The 19,696-nt window shown below is 40.4% G+C and overlaps 1 protein-coding gene across 1 annotated transcript in view; it reads left to right on the plus strand.

The window, feature by feature from the left end:
* LOC128644556 (A-kinase anchor protein 9-like) overlaps window positions 1–19,696 on the plus strand; it is a gene marked incomplete at both ends in the record, with an annotated part of 127,610 nt that overhangs the window by 20,046 nt on the left and 87,868 nt on the right. Inside the window, 4 exons of the mRNA XM_053697129.1 lie at window positions 764–848; window positions 996–1,227; window positions 2,842–2,929; window positions 17,249–17,605. Coding sequence (XP_053553104.1) covers window positions 764–848; window positions 996–1,227; window positions 2,842–2,929; window positions 17,249–17,605 — 762 coding nt within the window. The remainder of the gene's footprint in view (window positions 1–763; window positions 849–995; window positions 1,228–2,841; window positions 2,930–17,248; window positions 17,606–19,696) is intronic.

The raw sequence follows: 19,696 nt of genomic DNA on the forward strand, positions 1-19,696 counted from the left end.
ACAAACTTCTTGAGCAGCAATAAATAGTCCACCTTGTATTGAGGGTGTATAAAAAATACTTATTTTTGAACAATTAAACCAGTCTCTAGTTTGTGAGCCAAGACATAATCAGAAACCAGCACTCCAAGGCGCCTTGCCAGAATACTCTTAGGCTGGTGTAATCTGTGTGATACCCTCAGCTCGGATATGGTACCATGTAAAAGAGAAAGAGGCGCACAGGGCCAGACTCAAGTGAAGTTTTTTATTACAAATGGATACACACATAAAAAATAACACAAGATTTGCAAGTGATTAAAGCACATCAAGGTGAGCACTGTGTTTGCACAGCTGCTAGTCCTCCACACCGGGCTGAGATGGAGTTTGTCAGGCACGATATCTGGAATTCATGCACTGTTTGCCGTGGGTAGAGAGTCTGGGCAGCTGGTCGTTCACTGGCTCATGTATAGCCTAACGCGTTTCACCCGATCTGCGGTCGGGCTTCTTCATGAGGCGATGTAAAAAGAGTATGTATTTAAAATTGCGCTTTTTACATTTAAAAAGGAACTGACCAATCACAACAGGGAGGTGACACATAGAGTGGCTATGGTGGAGTGCAGAGTTCTGATAAAACATGAATTTAGTTGATTGGGTCTAAGGCTGCTTTTGGTATCTAGTAATTTTCTACCATCTAAATATATATGGCACAACTCATTAATTTTGTTTACCTAAAGAAACAGACTTATCAATATACTAAATAAATAAATAAAATTGCCCTTTTTTTCAGGTTGAAGAGCTTCAAACTACCAAAGAAAACATTGATATTGCTAATGTTAGGCATTTGCTGCTTCATTCACAGACTACATCTGATGGTATGTTGAGAGCACATTGACAGGCATTGCCTATGTTACCTATTTATGTCAAGCAACACAATGTTTAGTTTTATTCCTTGTCCTTTATTTTATATGAAGAGGCATTCATGCTGCCACACTTAATTGCGTTTTAATTTCTCTTATAAGATGTTCAAGAACCACTGTCCGGCACACAATTTCTATCAGACGAGATTGAGAAACTTAAGATCGAGTTCAGCCAGCAAAGAACACAGCTTGAACAAAAACATTCTCAAGAAATTGAACACTTAAGATTCTACTTCCAGCAACAGTTAAAGGAAAAGGAAGAACGATACACTACAGAGATAATTCATTTACAAGGACAACTTCAGAATGTCAGTGACAGCTCTCCACAATTTAGGTAAATGCCTATTTTCAAAGATTAAACCTACTGATCAAGACTTTCAAGACTATACAGATCTGCTGTTTTAATGCATATTTATGTCATTTTATTTTTGCTATGTTAAAGGGACAGTCTACTCCAAAATTTGTGTTATTTAAATAGATACATAGGGCTAGATTTATTAAGCCCCTACGGCAGCAAGTTCTCTCAAGAACTTGCTTGCCGGGATTTATCAAGTAGCGGTCACCAGACCGCTGCTTCCCTAACATCTATGCCACCTCTATTGTGGCGAAATTCAATCTCCTCGGTCGAGTCCGACCGAGGAGATTGACAGCTCCTGCCCGCGCGTGATTGGCTGTGCGCGGGCAGGTGGCGGGATTGCACGCGAGCGCAAAATTGTGCTCGTGTGCAATGTTAATTACCTGCGGGTAATTTCGCCCCGCCACAGGCGAGCTGAGGCGTACAAGGGTGCTTATACGCGCCCCTGTACGCCTCAGCGTTGATAAATCTAGCCCATAGTGCCTTTACTACCCATTCCCCAGCTTTGCGTAACCAACATTGTTATATTAATATACTTTATAACCTTTAAACCTCCGAATGTCTGTTTTTTAGCCCTTGCAGGCCACCTTTATCTCAGGGCATTTTTATAGCTTTTCACAGCAAGACACTGCTTGATCATGTGTGCCATATAGATAACATTGTGCTCACTCCCATGGAGTTATTCATGAGTAAGCACTAATTAGCTAAAATGCAAGTCTGTAAATAGCACTGCAGAGGCTTAGATGCAAGGTAATCACAGAGGTAAAAAGAGGTTAATAGAACCGTGGGAATGGATAATAAAGTGTTTATCTTTTTAAACATAACATTTTGGAGTAGACTGTCCCTTTAACAAATTAGATTATAGGAAGTGAGAGGGAAGGACTTTTGCTTTTTGTTAAGTGTGGATTATGTTTTCATATTCACTGTTTAAATGAACTAAATGTTCTATTATCCAAGGATATTTTAAGGAATTATTCTGTATACATAGTAAAAATTAGTTACTTATTCATATTTCTTCTGAAAATGACACATTTGTTCCATTTTGAAGCTTATAAAGTAATTTAAAAAAATAAGTTTTTCATAATTAGAACTATATTTAATATTTTAGGACTCAAATATAATGTTATCATTACTAATTTATTTAAGCATGCATATATACTTGAAGGTGATAAACAAATCCAGTTTTCTGTTACATATATAAAACATTTTACATACTGCATTTTTGCTTGATAAATGAGTAATCTAAAAAGTAGCACTTTTAAAATCATTCAAGGTGAGTGTTGCTGATTCTAACCCACCAATTTCACTCTATAAGGAGTAAGCTATCAGTAGTACACTTTTTACAGGCATAGCTGGGGAACACATTTTTTTAAATTATGTTAATCAAAAGGTATATACTTCATTTAAGCAAACAATGTGCCACTTATCTACATGTACCTGCAGCAACAGAGATTGGATGCTCAGAGAATACGTGCATGAAGTGACAAAGCCCCCAGTTCTTAGTTTGGATGGCCCTTGTTTATTATAATAGTTCTTGTTATAAATCTGTTTCTCTTATTGTCATGTCTAACTTTTATGTTTCCCTCTTAACAGTGATTTGTCTGAAAGTCAATCAGAAGTGAGTTTACAAGAATCTGACATTTTAAATGCTGTGTATGAGCCAGTTGCTGATATTTCAAAGGTAATTTGTCCATAAAATTGAAGATTTATTGTATTATCTCTAAAAATATTTAATAGGAGATGTGTTGTTCTAGCTACAAATATTTTGTTCAATTTATAAATAGCTGGAAAAAACTAACAGAACCAGCATGCTTAGATTTCTTCTGTTAAGTGTGATCAGTCCACGGGTCATCATTACTTCTGGGATATTACTCCTCCCCAACAGGAAGTGCAAGAGGATTCACCCAGCAGAGCTGCATATAGCTCCTCCCCTCTACGTCACTCCCAGTCATTCTCTTGCACCCAACGACTAGATAGGATGTGTGAGAGGACTATGGTGATTATACTTAGTTTTATATCTTCAATCAAAAGTTTGTTATTTTAAAATAGCACCGGAGTGTGTTATTACCTCTCTGGCAGAGTTTGAAGAAGAATCTACCAGAGTTTTGCTATGATTTTAGCCGGAGTAGTTAAGATCATATTGCTGTTCTCGGCCATCTGAGGAGTGAGGTAAACTTCAGATCAGGGGACAGCGGGCAGATGAATCTGCATAGAGGTATGTAGCAGTTTTTATTTTCTGACAATGGAATTGATGAGAAAATCCTGCCATACCGATATAATGTCATGTATGTATACTTTACACTTCAGTATTCTGGGGAATGGTACTTCACTAGAATTACACTGTAAGAAATACATAAAGCTGTTTAATAACTAGAGATTATGTTTAACGTTTTTGCTGGAATGTAAAATCGTTTTCATTTGCTGAGGTACTGTGTGAATAAATGTTTGGGCACTATTTTTCCACTTGGCAGTTGCTTAATCTGTTTTCTGACAGTTTCTGTTCTCCCTCACTGCTGTGTGTGAGGGGGAGGGGCCGTTTTTTGGCGCTTTTACTACGCATCAAATATTTCAGTCAGCAACTCATTGTATTCCCTGCATGATCCGGTTCATCTCTACAGAGCTCAGGGGTCTTCAAAACTTATTTTGAGGGAGGTAATTTCTCTCAGCAGAGCTGTGAGAATTATAGTTTGACTGAGATAAAAGACGTTTATTCTGTAATTTGTTTCCTGCTTTCAGAATTTGTTATCTTTGCTAATGGGATTAAACCTTTGCTAAAGTTGTGTTGTTTACAAGGATTGAGGCTATAACTGTTTAAATTTATTAATTTTCAACTGTCATAGATCTTCTGTGCTTCTTAAAGGCACAGTACATTTTAATATTATTCTAATTGAATTGTATTTCCAAGTTGCAAGTTTATTTGCTAGTGTGTTAAACATGTCTGATTCAGAGGATGATACCTGTGTCATTTGTTGCAATGCCAAAGTGGAGCCCAATAGAAATTTATGTACTAACTGTATTGATGCTACTTTAAATAAAAGTCAATCTGTACAAATTGAACAAATTTCACCAAACAACGAGGGGAGAGTTATGCCGACTAACTCGCCTCACGTGTCAGTACCTACATCTCCCGCTCAGAGGGAGGTGCGTGATATTGTAGCGCCGAGTACATCTGGGCGGCCATTACAAATCACATTACAGGATATGGCTACTGTTATGACTGAGGTTTTGGCTAAATTACCAGAACTAAGAGGTAAGCGTGATCACTCTGGGGTGAGAACAGAGTGCGCTGATAATATTAGGGCCATGTCAGACACTGCGTCACAGGTGGCAGAACATGAGGACGGAGAACTTCATTCTGTGGGTGACGGTTCTGATCCAAACAGACTGGATTCAGATATTTCAAATTTTAAATTTAAACTGGAAAACCTCCGTGTATTACTAGGGGAGGTGTTAGCGGCTCTGAATGATTGTAACACAGTTGCAATACCAGAGAAAATGTGTAGGTTGGATAAATATTTTGCGGTACCGACGAGTACTGAGGTTTTTCCTATACCTAAGAGACTTACTGAAATTGTTACTAAGGAGTGGGATAGACCCGGTGTGCCGTTCTCACCCCCTCCGATATTTAGAAAAATGTTTCCAATAGACGCCACCACAAGGGACTTATGGCAAACGGTCCCTAAGGTGGAGGGAGCAGTTTCTACCTTAGCTAAGCGTACCACTATCCCAGTGGAGGATAGCTGTGCTTTTTCAGATCCAATGGATAAAAAGTTAGAGGGTTACCTTAAGAAAATGTTTGTTCAACAAGGTTTTATATTGCAACCCCTTGCATGCATTGCGCCGATCACGGCTGCAGCGGCATTCTGGATTGAGTCTCTGGAAGAGAACATTGGTTCAGCTACTCTGGACGACATTACGGACAGGCTTAGAGTCCTTAAACTAGCTAATTCATTCATTTCGGAGGCCGTAGTACATCTTACTAAACTTACGGCGAAGAATTCAGGATTCGCCATTCAGGCACGCAGGGCGCTGTGGCTAAAATCCTGGTCAGCTGATGTTACTTCTAAGTCTAAATTGCTTAATATACCTTTCAAAGGGCAGACCTTATTCGGGCCCGGGTTGAAAGAGATTATCGCTGACATTACAGGAGGTAAAGGCCATGCCCTGCCTCAGGACAAAGCCAAAGCCAAGACTAGACAGTCTAATTTTCGTTCCTTTCGTAATTTCAAAGCAGGAGCAGCATCAACTTCCTCTGCACCAAAACAGGAAGGAGCTGTTGCTCGCTACAGACAAGGCTGGAAACCTAACCAGTCCTGGAACAAGGGCAAGCAGACTAGGAAACCTGCTGCTGCCCCTAAAACAGCATGAATTGAGGGCCCCCGATCCGGGATCGGATCTAGTGGGGGGCAGACTTTCTCTCTTCGCCCAGGCTTGGGCAAGAGATGTTCAGGATCCCTGGGCGCTAGAGATAATATCTCAGGGATACCTTCTGGACTTCAAATACTCTCCTCCAAGAGAGAGATTTCATCTGTCAAGATTGTCAACAATCCAGACAAAGAAAGAGGCGTTTCTACGCTGCGTACAAGAGCTCTTGTTAATGGGAGTAATCCATCCAGTTCCACGATCGGAACAGGGACAGGGGTTTTACTCAAATCTGTTTGTGGTTCCCAAAAAAGAGGGAACTTTCAGACCAATCCTGGACTTAAAGATCCTAAACAAATTCCTAAGAGTTCCATCGTTCAAGATGGAGACTATTCGGACAATTTTACCTATGATCCAAGAGGGTCAGTACATGACCACTGTAGATTTAAAAGATGCTTACCTTCACATACCGATTCACAAAGATCATTATCGGTACCTAAGGTTTGCCTTCCTAGACAGGCATTACCATTTTGTGGCTCTTCCATTCGGATTGGCTACAGCTCCAAGAATCTTCACAAAGGTTCTGGGTGCTCTTCTGGCGGTACTAAGACCGCGGGGAATCTCGGTAGCTCCATACCTAGACGACATTCTGATACAAGCTTCAAGCTTTCAAACTGCCAAGTCTCATACAGAGTTAGTGCTGGCATTTCTAAGGTCACATGGATGGAAGGTGAACGAAAAGAAAAGTTCACTCGTTCCACTCACAAGAGTTCCCTTCCTGGGGACTCTTATAGATTCTGTAGAAATGAAGATTTACCTGACAGAGGACAGGCTAACAAGACTTCAAAGTGCTTGCCGCACCCTTCATTCCATTCAACACCCGTCAGTGGCTCAATGCATGGAGGTAATCGGCTTAATGGTAGCGGCAATGGACATAGTACCCTTTGCACGCTTACACCTCAGACCACTGCAACTGTGCATGCTAAGTCAGTGGAATGGGGATTACTCAGACTTATCCCCTTCTCTGAATCTGGATCAAGAGACCAGAAATTCTCTTCTATGGTGGCTTTCTCGGCCACATCTGTCCAGGGGGATGCCATTCAGCAGACCAGACTGGACAATTGTAACAACAGACGCCAGCCTTCTAGGTTGGGGTGCCGTCTGGAATTCTCTGAAGGCTCAGGGACAATGGAGTCAGGAGGAGAGTCTCCTGCCAATAAACATTCTGGAATTGAGAGCAGTTCTCAATGCCCTCCTGGCTTGGCCCCAGTTGACAACTCGGGGGTTCATCAGGTTTCAGTCGGACAACATCACGACTGTAGCTTACATCAACCATCAGGGAGGGACAAGAAGCTCCCTAGCTATGATGGAAGTATCAAAGATAATTCGCTGGGCAGAGTCTCACTCTTGCCACCTGTCAGCAATCCACATCCCGGGAGTGGAGAACTGGGAGGCGGATTTCTTAAGTCGTCAGACTTTTCATCCGGGGGAGTGGGAACTTCATCCGGAGGTCTTTGCCCAAATACTTCGACGTTGGGGCAAACCAGAGATAGATCTCATGGCGTCTCGACAGAACGCCAAGCTTCCTCGTTACGGGTCCAGATCCAGGGATCCAGGAGCAGTCCTGATAGATGCTCTGACAGCACCTTGGGACTTCAGGATGGCTTACGTGTTTCCACCCTTCCCGTTGCTTCCTCGATTGATTGCCAGAATCAAACAAGAGAGAGCATCAATGATTCTAATAGCACCTGCGTGGCCACGCAGGACTTGGTATGCAGACCTGGTGGACATGTCATCCTGTCCACCTTGGTCTCTACCTCTGAAACAGGACCTTCTGATACAGGGTCCCTTCAAACATCAAAATCTAACTTCTCTGAAGCTGACTGCTTGGAAATTGAACGCTTGATTTTATCAAGACGTGGATTTTCTGAGTCAGTTATTGATACCTTAATACAGGCTAGGAAACCTGTTACCAGAAAGATTTACCATAAGATATGGCGTAAATACCTATATTGGTGTGAATCCAAAGGTTACTCTTGGAGTAAGGTTAGGATTCCTAGGATATTGTCTTTTCTACAAGAAGGTTTAGAAAAGGGTTTATCTGCTAGTTCATTAAAGGGACAGATCTCAGCTCTGTCCATTCTGTTACACAAACGTCTGTCAGAAGTTCCTGACGTCCAGGCTTTTTGTCAGGCTTTGGCCAGAATTAAGCCTGTGTTTAAAACTGTTGCTCCACCATGGAGTTTAAACCTTGTTCTTAATGTTTTACAGGGCGTTCCGTTTGAACCCCTTCATTCCATTGATATAAAGTTGTTATCTTGGAAAGTTCTATTTTTAATGGCTATTTCCTCGGCTCGAAGAGTCTCTGAATTATCAGCCTTACATTGTGATTCTCCTTATTTGATTTTTCATTCGGATAAGGTAGTCCTGCGTACTAAACCTGGGTTCTTACCTAAGGTAGTTACTAACAGGAATATCAATCAAGAGATTGTTGTTCCTTCTTTATGCCCAAATCCTTCTTCAAAGAAGGAACGTCTACTGCACAACCTGGATGTAGTCCGTGCTCTAAAATTTTACTTACAGGCAACTAAGGAATTTCGACAAACGTCTTCTCTGTTTGTCATTTACTCTGGGCAGAGGAGAGGTCAAAAAGCTTCCGCTACCTCTCTTTCTTTTTGGCTTCGTAGCATAATTCGTTTAGCTTATGAGACTGCTGGACAGCAGCCTCCTGAAAGAATTACAGCTCATTCTACTAGAGCTGTGGCTTCCACTTGGGCCTTCAAGAATGAGGCCTCTGTTGAACAGATTTGCAAGGCTGCAACTTGGTCTTCGCTTCATACTTTTTCCAAATTTTACAAATTTGACACTTTTGCTTCATCGGAGGCTATTTTTGGGAGAAAGGTTCTTCAGGCAGTGGTTCCTTCTGTATAAAGAGCCTGCCTATCCCTCCCGTCATCCGTGTACTTTTGCTTTGGTATTGGTATCCCAGAAGTAATGATGACCCGTGGACTGATCACACTTAACAGAAGAAAACATAATTTATGCTTACCTGATAAATTCCTTTCTTCTGTAGTGTGATCAGTCCACGGCCCGCCCTGTTTTTAAGGCAGGTAAATATTTTTTAATTTATACTCCAGTCACCACTTCACCCTTGGCTTTTCCTTTCTCGTTGGTCCTTGGTCGAATGACTGGGAGTGACGTAGAGGGGAGGAGCTATATGCAGCTCTGCTGGGTGAATCCTCTTGCACTTCCTGTTGGGGAGGAGTAATATCCCAGAAGTAATGATGACCCGTGGACTGATCACACTACAGAAGAAAGGAATTTATCAGGTAAGCATAAATTATGTTTTTCTGTTTGTTTTTGAGTATTACTTTAGTTTCTCTTACTTGGTGTATTCAGTCCACGGATTCATCCTTACTTGTGGGATATTCTCAATCCCTACAGGAAGTGGCAAAGCTGTCCATATAGCTCCCCTCAGGCTCCGCCCCCCCAGTCATTCTCTTTGCCGCTCTAACAAGTAGCATCTCCACGGGAGGGTAAAGAGTATGTGGTGTTAGATTTGTAGTTTTTATTTCTTCAATCAAGAGTTTGTTATTTTAAAATAGTGCCGGTTTGTACTATTTACTCTGAGGCAGAAAGTGATGAAGATTTCTGCTGAGAGGAAAAAGATTTTAGCATGTTGTAACTAAAATCCTTTGCTGTTCCCACACAGGACTGTTGAGTACCGGAGAACTTCAGTTGGGGGGAACAGTTTGCAGGCTTATACTGCTTAAGGTATGTTCAGTCATTTTTTCTAACAAGACCTGGTAGTGCTAGAAGACTGACAGAAACCCCATGAGGGAAGGTAAGCCATTTTCTGAGACACTGTATAGAATGATGGCTTCAGTTAAGGGCTTTAATACTGGCAGACACTGTGATGGACTAAATCGATTACTTTATTAGAGTAATCTTATGTTTATTAAGCGTTTTTAGACGTTGGAAACACTTTTTGGGGACTTTTTTATGCCTGGCATTTTGTAAGACAGCTAATCTGACTCAGAAAGGCCCCATAACTCTGGAGTGATGAAGGAGGGGGCCTCATTTTCGCGCCTCAATTGCGCAGTTAATTTGCAACACAGCTCCATGCAGCTTCATGTGCAGAGCCTTTAGAGTACAGGAGGACTTCAGGGAGGCTTAATTTACACCTGCAATTAACCCTAAAGGAAGGTAAAGCCACAGCAAAGACTGTGGCATCGTACTGTAGTGGGTTAAACCGGGTGTTTATTTCATTTTGCTCCGGTTTGGGCATTAAGGGGTTAAACGATTTGAAAATTTGTGTGCAATCATTTCAAGGCATTAGGATCATGTGGTGAAAATTTCATTAAGATCAGATGTTTTTTGATGATTTGGTAAAAAAGTGTGTGCCTTTTTATTATTTAAAGAGACAGTAACGTTTTTTCAAAAAGTATTTTTTTCAACATTTTAGTGTTGTCTGAGTCTGTCAAACATGTCTGAGCCTTCAGATAGACCTTGTTCTTTATGTTCAAAAGCCATGGCAGTACCCCCATTGCATTTATGTTTAAAGTGTGCAAAAACATCTAAGCATTTTAAAGATCATCCAGTGACAATTAAAAATGCTGCCCAAGATGATTCCTTAACGGAGGGTAATGAGGATAGTCCTTCTTCCTCCCCCCACATGTCTACACCAGTTACGCCCGCGCAAGCGATGCCTAGTACCTCTAGCGCATTGGCCCCTATCACTTTACAACAATTAGCAGCAGTAATGGATAATTCCCTTGCAGCATTTTTATCCAAACTGCCAGTTTTTCCAAGAAAGCGCGATAGCTCAGTTTTAAATACAGAGGATGAGCAATCTGAAGCTTTGGATAATTTATCTGTAGTACCCTCACAAAACTCAGAGGTAGCAGTGAGGGAAGGGCTGTCTGAGGGAGAAATTTCTGACACAGGAAAAGTTTCTCAGCAGGCAGAGTCAGATTCCTTAGCATTTAAATTTAAGCTGGAACACCTCCGTGTCCTGCTTAATGAGGTTTTAGCTACGCTGGATGATTGTGACCCCATGGTGGTCCCTGAAAAATTGTGTAAGATGGACAGATTTCTAGAGGTCCCTGTATACACTGAGGTATTTCCGTTCCCAAAGAGGGTGGCGGATATTGTGACTAAGGAGTGGGAGAGACCAGGTGTACCCTTTGTTCCCCCACCTATCTTTAAGAAAATGTTCCCCATAAACGACCCTAGGCGGGACGCGTGGCAGACGGTCCCTAAGGTAGAGGGGGCTGTTTCAACACTGGCTAAGCGTACAACTATACCAATAGAGGACAGTTGTGCTTTCAAAGATCCTATGGATAAAAAATTGGAAGGATTGCTGAAGAAAATTTTTGTTCAGCAAGGTTTTCTGCTTCAACCAATTGCCTGCATTATTCCGGTAACTACTGCAGCGGCTTTTTGGTTCGAGGCTCTGGAGGAGTCGCTCCAGAGGGAGACTTCATACGATGAGGTCATGGATAGAATTCACGCCTTGAAGCTGGCTAATTCTTTTATCACTGATGCCGCTCTCCAATTAGCTAAACTAGCGGCGAAAAACTCAGGTTTTGCCATTATGGCGCGAAGAGCGCTTTGGCTCAAATCATGGTCGGCGGATGTGTCGTCCAAAACAAAACTGTTAAATATTCCCTTCAAGGGGAAAACCCTATTCGGCCCAGAGCTGAAAGAAATTATTATCACTGGGGGCAAGGGCCATGCCCTTCCACAAGATAGGCCGTTTAAGGCCAAAAATAAGGCTAATTTTCGCTCCTTTCGCAACTTCAGGAGCGGACCTGCTGCAACCTCTGCTGCCGCAAAGCAAGATAACGCTTCCCAGCCCAAAGCAACCTGGAAACCCTTGCAGGGCTGGAATAAGGGTAAACAGGCCAAGAAGCCTGCTCCTGCTACCAAGACAGCATGAAGGGGTAGCCCCCGATCCGGGATCGGATCTAGTAGGGGGCAGACTTTCTCTCTTTGCTCAGGCTTGGGCAAGAGACGTTCCGGATCCCTGGGCATTAGAAATAGTTGCTCAGGGGTACCTTCTAGAATTCAAGGATTCTCCCCCAAGGGGAAGGTTCCACATTTCTCGTTTGTCTTCAGACCAAACAAAGAAACAGGCGTTCTTACGCTGTGTAGAAGATCTACTAAAGATGGGAGTGATACACCCAGTTCCAATTGCAGAACAAGGACTGGGCTTTTACTCAAACCTGTTCGTAGTTCCCAAAAAGGAAGGAACTTTCAGGCCAATCCTGGATCTAAAAATTCTAAACAAATTCCTCAGAGTTCCGTCTTTCAAGATGGAAACCATTCGGACAATCTTGCCGATGATCCAGGAAGGTCAATATATGACTACCGTGGATCTAAAGGATGCGTACCTACATATTCCTATCCACAAAGATCACCATCAGTTCCTAAGGTTCGCCTTTCTGGACAAACATTACCAGTTCGTGGCCCTTCCTTTCGGGTTGGCCACCGCTCCCAGAATTTTCACAAAGGTGCTAGGGTCCCTTCTAGCGGTACTAAGACCGCGGGGCATTGCAGTAGCACCTTACCTAGACGACATATTAATACAGGCGTCGTCCTTTCACAGAGCCAAGGCTTATACGGACATCGTTCTGGCCTTTCTAAGGTCTCACGGGTGGAAGGTGAACGTAGAAAAGAGTTCTCTGTCCCCGCTCACAAGCGTTCCCCTTCTGGGAACACTAATAGACTCGGTAGAAATTAAATTTTTCTGACAGAGGTCAGGAAGTCAAAACTGTTGAATACTTGCCGAGTTCTTCATTCCATTCCTCGGCCTTCCGTGGCTCAGTGCATGGAAGTAATTGGTTTAATGGTTGCGGCAATGGACGTAGTCCCTTTCGCCCGAATCCATCTCAGAGCACTGCAGCTGTGCATGCTCAAACAGTGGAATGGAGATTACGCAGATTGTCTCCTCAAATTCAAATGGACCAGAAAACCAGAGACTCTCTTCTCTGGTGGTTGTCTCAAGATCACCTGTCTCAGGGAATGAGTTTCCACAGACCGGAGTGGATCATTGTCACGACCGATGCCAGTCTGGTAGGCTGGGATGCGGTCTGGAACTCCCTGAAGGCTCAGGGACTATGGTCTCGGGAAGAATCTCTTCTCCCGATAAACATTTTGGAGCTGAGAGCGATATTCAATACGCTCCAGGCGTGGCCTCAACTAGCAGATGCCAAATTCATCAGGTTTCAGTCGGACAACATCACGACTGTGGCGTACATCAATTATCAGGGAGGAACAAAGAGTTCCCTAGCGATGAAGGAAGTAACCAAGATCATCAAATGGGCGGAGGATCACTCCTGCCATCTATCTGCAATTCACATCCCAGGGATAGACAACTGGGAGGCGGATTTTCTAAGTCGCCAGACTTTCCATCCGGGGGAGTGGGAACTCCACCTGGAGGTTTTTGCTCTGCTGACCCAGCTATGGGGCATTCCAGAGTTGGATCTGATGGCGTCCCGTCAGAACACCAAACTTCCCCTTTACGGATCCAGGTCCAGGGATCCCAAGGCGGCATTGATAGATGCATTAATAGCGCCTTGGTCATTCAGTCTAGCTTATGTCTTTCCACTGTTTCCTCTTCTCCCTCGGCTAATAGCCAGAATCAAACAGGAGAAGGCTTCGGTAATTCTGATAGCGCCTGCGTGGCCACGCAGGACTTGGTATGCAGACCTGGTGGACATGTCATCGGTCCCACAATGGAAACTGCCATCGAGGCAGGATCTTCTAATCCAAGGTCCTTTCAAGCATCCAAATCTAGTTTCTCTGCAACTGACTGCTTGGAGATTGAACGCTTAATCCTAGCTAAGCAGGGTTTCTCTGATTCAGTTATAGATACTCTGATACAGGCCAGAAAGCCTGTCACCAGGAAAATTTACCATAAGATATGGCGGAAATATCTTTGGTGGTGTGAATCCAAGGGTTACTCGTGGAGTAAAGTTAGGATTCCAAGGATATTATCTTTTCTCCAAGAAGGTTTGGAGAAAGGCCTGTCAGCTAGTTCCTTAAAAGGACAGATATCTGCTCTGTCTATTCTGTTACACAAGCGTCTGGCAGCTGTACCAGACGTTCAGGCGTTTGCACAGGCCATAGTTAGAATCAAGCCTGTCTACAGACCTGTGGCTCCTCCATGGAGTCTAAATTTAGTTCTTTCAGTTCTTCAAGGGGTTCCGTTTGAACCTTTGCATTGTCAGTATATTTATGAAAATCTTAGCAGTGCTATCCAAATAATATATATAAGTTTATGGCAGGGTTATAAACACAATACAAAGAAATAGAAACCCTTATCAACCATGCACCTACTAGACCATACAATTAATATAAATATCTGAATTCTTTTATTTAGTTAATATCCATAAACATATTGAACTATATTTGCAGTAAAAGGAAATTAAATAAAAGTTTATATGCGTTAAAACCAACTCTTAAGATATGCTATCCTTCTTACAAAACCCAGAAAAATATACCTTCACAATTCAGCCTTATTTATTTAACACAATGGGACTAAAAACCTTTAACATCCAAGCAATACAATTCTAAACAGTGTTTATAAAACAATAGGATAAAATATATATTCTGCTATTTAACTGCAATTTATCCTAATACAAAATTAACCGACAATATCAGAACTTGTATAGATGAGTTACTTAGCCAATTCAGACACAGATTTGAACAATACCTAGGCTTATAACTACCAATTTAAAATACAATATACTTCACCAATTTTGAACCAATTCGTAGCGGTCTTTAGGTCATCTCATTTGAAAGAAGGTTTTTGCACAAATCAAGGATAAGTTTTAAGCTCCTTGCTGAAGTGAACTTTTTTTTTTTTTTTTCAGGTATATCGCAGCCAAAATCAGATCACTAATTTTCAACAAGTTACAGACAACTCCCTCTTGTGCATTCAACACTCCCATTATATAATCATTGATGACATCATGTGGGTGGCACTACGGGAGCTGACCTTCCCATTGGTTATCTGGGAAGTCTAAATCGGATTGGCCCTTGGAAATTTCATTTTTAACAGCCAGAAAGAACCTTCTGGCTGTAGTTCTCGCAACATAACACCAGGTGGCAGCATACAGTACAACATAGCAATACAATACAGCATTTCTGACATTTTTAAGCAAGTTAATTTTTTTTTTATAAAATGGTTATTTAATCAGATCACACTCTCTGCATTAATCATATATAACCCCAATTACAGATGGTTAATATTAGGTTATTTTTTTCTGATTATTCTGATACCAAATATGTTATATTATTAACATTTTATTTTATTTAGGTAATTTAATACTGCTAATTATTAGTTTAAAATGCATTACAATGTTATCGGTATCCTGGCATTTATATGTGAATAATAGCTTATTTTTAATTCAGTATTGTACTGTATTCCAAGTGAATCCTGTCTATGTAGATCTGAAATAAAAATAAATGTTAATAATCACTTCTCTTCAGGTCCATAAACATCTATTCATGTTCTTAAACACACAGAGGCTAAGATATTCATGCTTTCAAAACATACACATATATATATATCCTATATATATATATATATATATATATATATATATATATATACACATACACACACACATCTCATGTCCATTAAAACATATACTGTTGCTTTGAAATCATAATGTAAGTCATTTGTCTTCACTGTATTATCCTAACATTCTAACTTTTCAGTAACTTCAGTTGCCAGACTTTTTGTCTCATACTCACCACATGGGGTCAATCCATGAGGAGTTGTAAGAGTCTTTAAAACAGCATATTTCCTGTTTAGCCAGCAGTGCAGATGTGTATTTGATTTTATTTGTGTCACCTTCCCCCAAGAGGGGTTTTTGCAGTAAGTCTTCAAATAGAGATTCAGTGAGATAGAACTGTTGTATCACACGTGTCAAATTCCAAAGGGGTCCTTGAACACATTCTTTTCTCACCTCACCAAATGTTCTGAGGTTATAAAAATCTGCATATATAGTCAAATGAATAGGGTCACTGAGCTATTTCCTTTAGAAAAGAAATGTTTGTGTTTCAAAAAGGCTCTACTGATCGTCAATCCTGATAGACGTGTATTAGAAGCTGTGTTCAACAAACTCATGTTTAATTAATCCTGAGTTCTCATCTAACATATACAGTGTATAAAATATACATATATATATATATATATATGTACACATATGTAATATTCATCATAATATTCATATACTCTGACAGCATTCCATAGATATCAAGTTATTATCTTGGAAAGTTTTGTTTTTAGTAGCTATTTCTTCTGCTCGAAGAGTTTCAGAATTGTCTGCTTTGCGGTGTGATTCACTATATCTGGTGTTCCATGCAGATAAGGTTGTTTTACGCACTAAACCTGGTTTTCTTCCACAGGTGGTTTCTAATAGGAATATTAACCAGGAAATCATTGTTCCTTCTCTGTGCCCTAATCCAGTTTCTAAGACGGAACGAGTGTTGCACAATCTCGATGTGGTTCGTGCTTTAAAGTTCTATCTAAAAGCAACCAAAGATTTCAGACAAACATCATCCTTGTTTGTTGTGTATTCTGGTAAGAGGAGAGGTCAGAAAGCAACTGCTACCTCTCTGTCATTTTGGCTGAAAAGCATCATCCGATTGGCTTATGAGACTGCTGGTAAGCAGCCTCCTGAACGAATTACAGCTCATTCCACCAGAGCTGTGGCTTCCACATGGGCTTTCAAGAATGAGGCTTCTGTTGAACAGATTTGTAAGGCAGCGACTTGGTCTTCTCTGCATACATTCGCCAAATTTGATAAATTCTATACTTTTGCTTCTGCGGAGGCTATTTTCGGGAGAAAGGTTTTGCAAGCAGTGGTGCCTTCCGTTTAGGTTACCTGACTTGTTCCCTCCCTTCATCCGTGTCCTATTGCTTTGGTATTGGTATCCCACAAGTAAGGATGAATCCGTGGACTGAATACACCAAGTAAGAGAAAACAGAATTTATGCTTACCTGATAAATTACTTTCTCTTACAGGTGTATTCAGTCCACGGCCCGCCCTGATATTAAGTCAGGTTCAAATTTCATTTACAATAACTACAGTCACCACTGCACCCTATAGTTTCTCCTTTTTCTCCTAACCGTCGGTCGAATGACTGGGGGGGCGGAGCCTGAGGGGAGCTATATGGACAGCTTTGCTGTGCGCTCTCTTTGCCACTTCCTGTAGGGATTGAGAATATCCCACAAGTAAGGATGAATCTGTGGACTGAATACACCTGTAAGAGAAAGTAATTTATCAGGTAAGCATAAATTCTGTTTTTATATTGAAAGCCTTATTTTAGCAAATTATATTCATTCATACTACTTTATATGTATGAATACAATGCCCACAGGTTTTATTTGCTACCCGAAGAAAGAGGATCAATTAAATAATATTTTGCAGCTGATAATGCAGCAGGTGATTCCATCTTCTATAGAGGATTTCATTTCAAACTGTAAATATACATAGAATGGATATGCTGATTAAATTATTATTTGTTTTGCTCTTACAAGACATAAAACTAATAGCTAGGAATTTAAATTTGCTCTATTTGTGTTTTTCACTGCTACAATTACTCCTGTCTTTATTCATAGATGAATGAGTCTGCAGTAAAAGAAGATAAACCTATAAATAAATGCAGTGGCATTATTTATCAGCAGTTGCAAAATTTGAGACAAGCTTTAAGCGCAAAGTATGTAGAAGAAGTGGAGACCCTGAAAAAACAGCATGACACGGAAATATTGCAACTGACAATAGATCTCAAAGAGAAATATAGTCATGAAAATGCGACTCTAAAGCAAGAGTTGGCAAAGAGTAAGCGTGGAAATATGAATGGGAGCTTCCAAGAGCATTCGAGTTTACTCAGAGACATTGAAGAAAAGAAACATATGGACATAAATCAGTTGCTGGAAGAACGTTATCATGAAAGAATAGAGGAAGAAATTGCACGAGTACGTTGAAATTTGGCTAATATAGTGCCTTTTTGTCTTGTTTCTTTTATTTTAAATGTGGGTTTGAAGACAAAGCTTTATAAAGTGATGATAAATAAATACATTTCATAATCAGGTCATAGAATCTATATAATCATATGAAAACACGTTTTTTGTGCAAAAAATGTATTAGAGTAGAACTGTATTATTAATTATTCCCTACCAGCCTTAAGTCTGCCCTCCGCCCTTTCCTGTTTACTTTTGCAGTGTATTAACATATAGGGTAGTATCAATTGCTCTATACCTGAGATTGAATGAACGCATCTAGTAAACCGGAAGACAAACTGCACATGCAGATGTCTGCAGCCAGCAAACTGCATATAGCGGGTAAACAGTGAATCAAAATGATATTGCCTATTCCCTGTTTACATATATACATGGGGGGAGTCAGCAGAGGAAAATAAAGATAGATAAAGGTAATTAAAAATACTTGCACTTTATTTTTATCAAAATAAAAAAAGTTTACATTCACTAATTGCAAAAAAAATCATATCTGAATTTTACACTCTGTGCACAGCACACGTGGCTTGCCATCATATCTTGAGAACTGAAAGAAGTATTGAGTTTTGGACTTTTGAATTGATGGAAGCAGATTTTTTTTTAAAACTTTTATTTATTAAAGTGATGGTAAAATTCTAGCGTTTCTGAAACGCTAGTATTTACGATTACTGAAAAAAAAGGCGACCTTTATTCATCAGTTTTAAAAAAACAAAAACGATGAATATGTACCTTTATTTCCCTGCAGCTTCACTGCTAACCTAAGTGCCTCTGACCACCCATGGCATAGCTCAATTTTTTCAATGAGATGAGGTTTCCACCACTTAGCCAATAGCCGTGCTTGCCCTTTGGCATTATGTTGTAAGCAAAAGACCTGGCATGTAAATCAAAGTATTCTTACAAAAAGTTTATATACATCTTTGGGAGTGCTGCCAGTGGGACCAAATAGTTACACAAATTAGTATTGGTACATCAACTTGCAAATAAACAACACATTTTTAAATGCTGCAAAAAAATGCCTGCAAAAAGCACCTATGCTTTTATATTAAAATTGGGATCTTAGTCACACAGTATGGCCATATTCTGCTTAGCCAGTCACCAACTTACAAGGTATCCCAATGTTGACTAGTCCTAACACTATATTACTTTCCCTTTATGGGCTAAATCATTCCTGCTTTTTCTCATTATAATAGAATGAAACTCCCTGGCTTTATATACGCAACTCCATTACACTGTTATGAGTGCACCTGATGCGGTGCTTTAACCAATGGAAGATGGTCAGTCTCCCTGTTTTTTATAAATACAAATACAAAGTTTGGTTTAGCAAACCTTACAAAAAGTTTATATACATCTTTGGAAGTGCTGCCAATGAGACCAAATAGTTACACAAAACAGGGGGTATTGGTACATATCCACTTGCAAATAAACAAGTTATTTTTAAATTCTGCCAAAAATTGCCTGGAAAAAACACCTATGCTTTTATATTAAACTAGGCGATAAGCCTGCCCTGAAGGCAGTCTATGTTTAAAAAATACAAACCCCCAAGCTAAAGCTAAAAAGTAAAATTACAGAAAAAAATAAACAAAGCTATCCAAAATAAAAAATTTAAACCTAAACTAATACCCCTATAAAAATAAAAAATCCCCCCAAAATAAAACACCCTCTAATCTAATACTAAACTACCAATAGCCCTTAAAAGGACCTTTTGTAGGGCATTGCCCTAAGTTAAACAGTTATTTTACCTACAAAAATTACCAATTACCCCCTAACAGTAAAATCCCCCACCCACCAAACCCCCCAAAATAAAAAAACCTAACACTAAAAAAACCTAAACTACCCATTGCCCCTAAAGGGGCATTTTATTATTATTATCATTTATTTGTATAGCGTCGCCAAATTCCGTAGCGCCGGTTACAATGATAGGGGTGTATAATAAGGAGGATTTGTGCTAAAATACAAAACATAACAAAACTAAACAAATCTAGTACAGGAGGAAGAGGGCCCTGCTCCGGAGAGATCACAGTCTACAGATTTAGGGTGCAGAGAAATAAGGTT

Source organism: Bombina bombina, unplaced genomic scaffold (genome assembly GCF_027579735.1).
Source record: "Bombina bombina isolate aBomBom1 unplaced genomic scaffold, aBomBom1.pri scaffold_867, whole genome shotgun sequence".
In the NCBI taxonomy this organism is placed as follows: domain Eukaryota; kingdom Metazoa; phylum Chordata; class Amphibia; order Anura; family Bombinatoridae; genus Bombina; species Bombina bombina.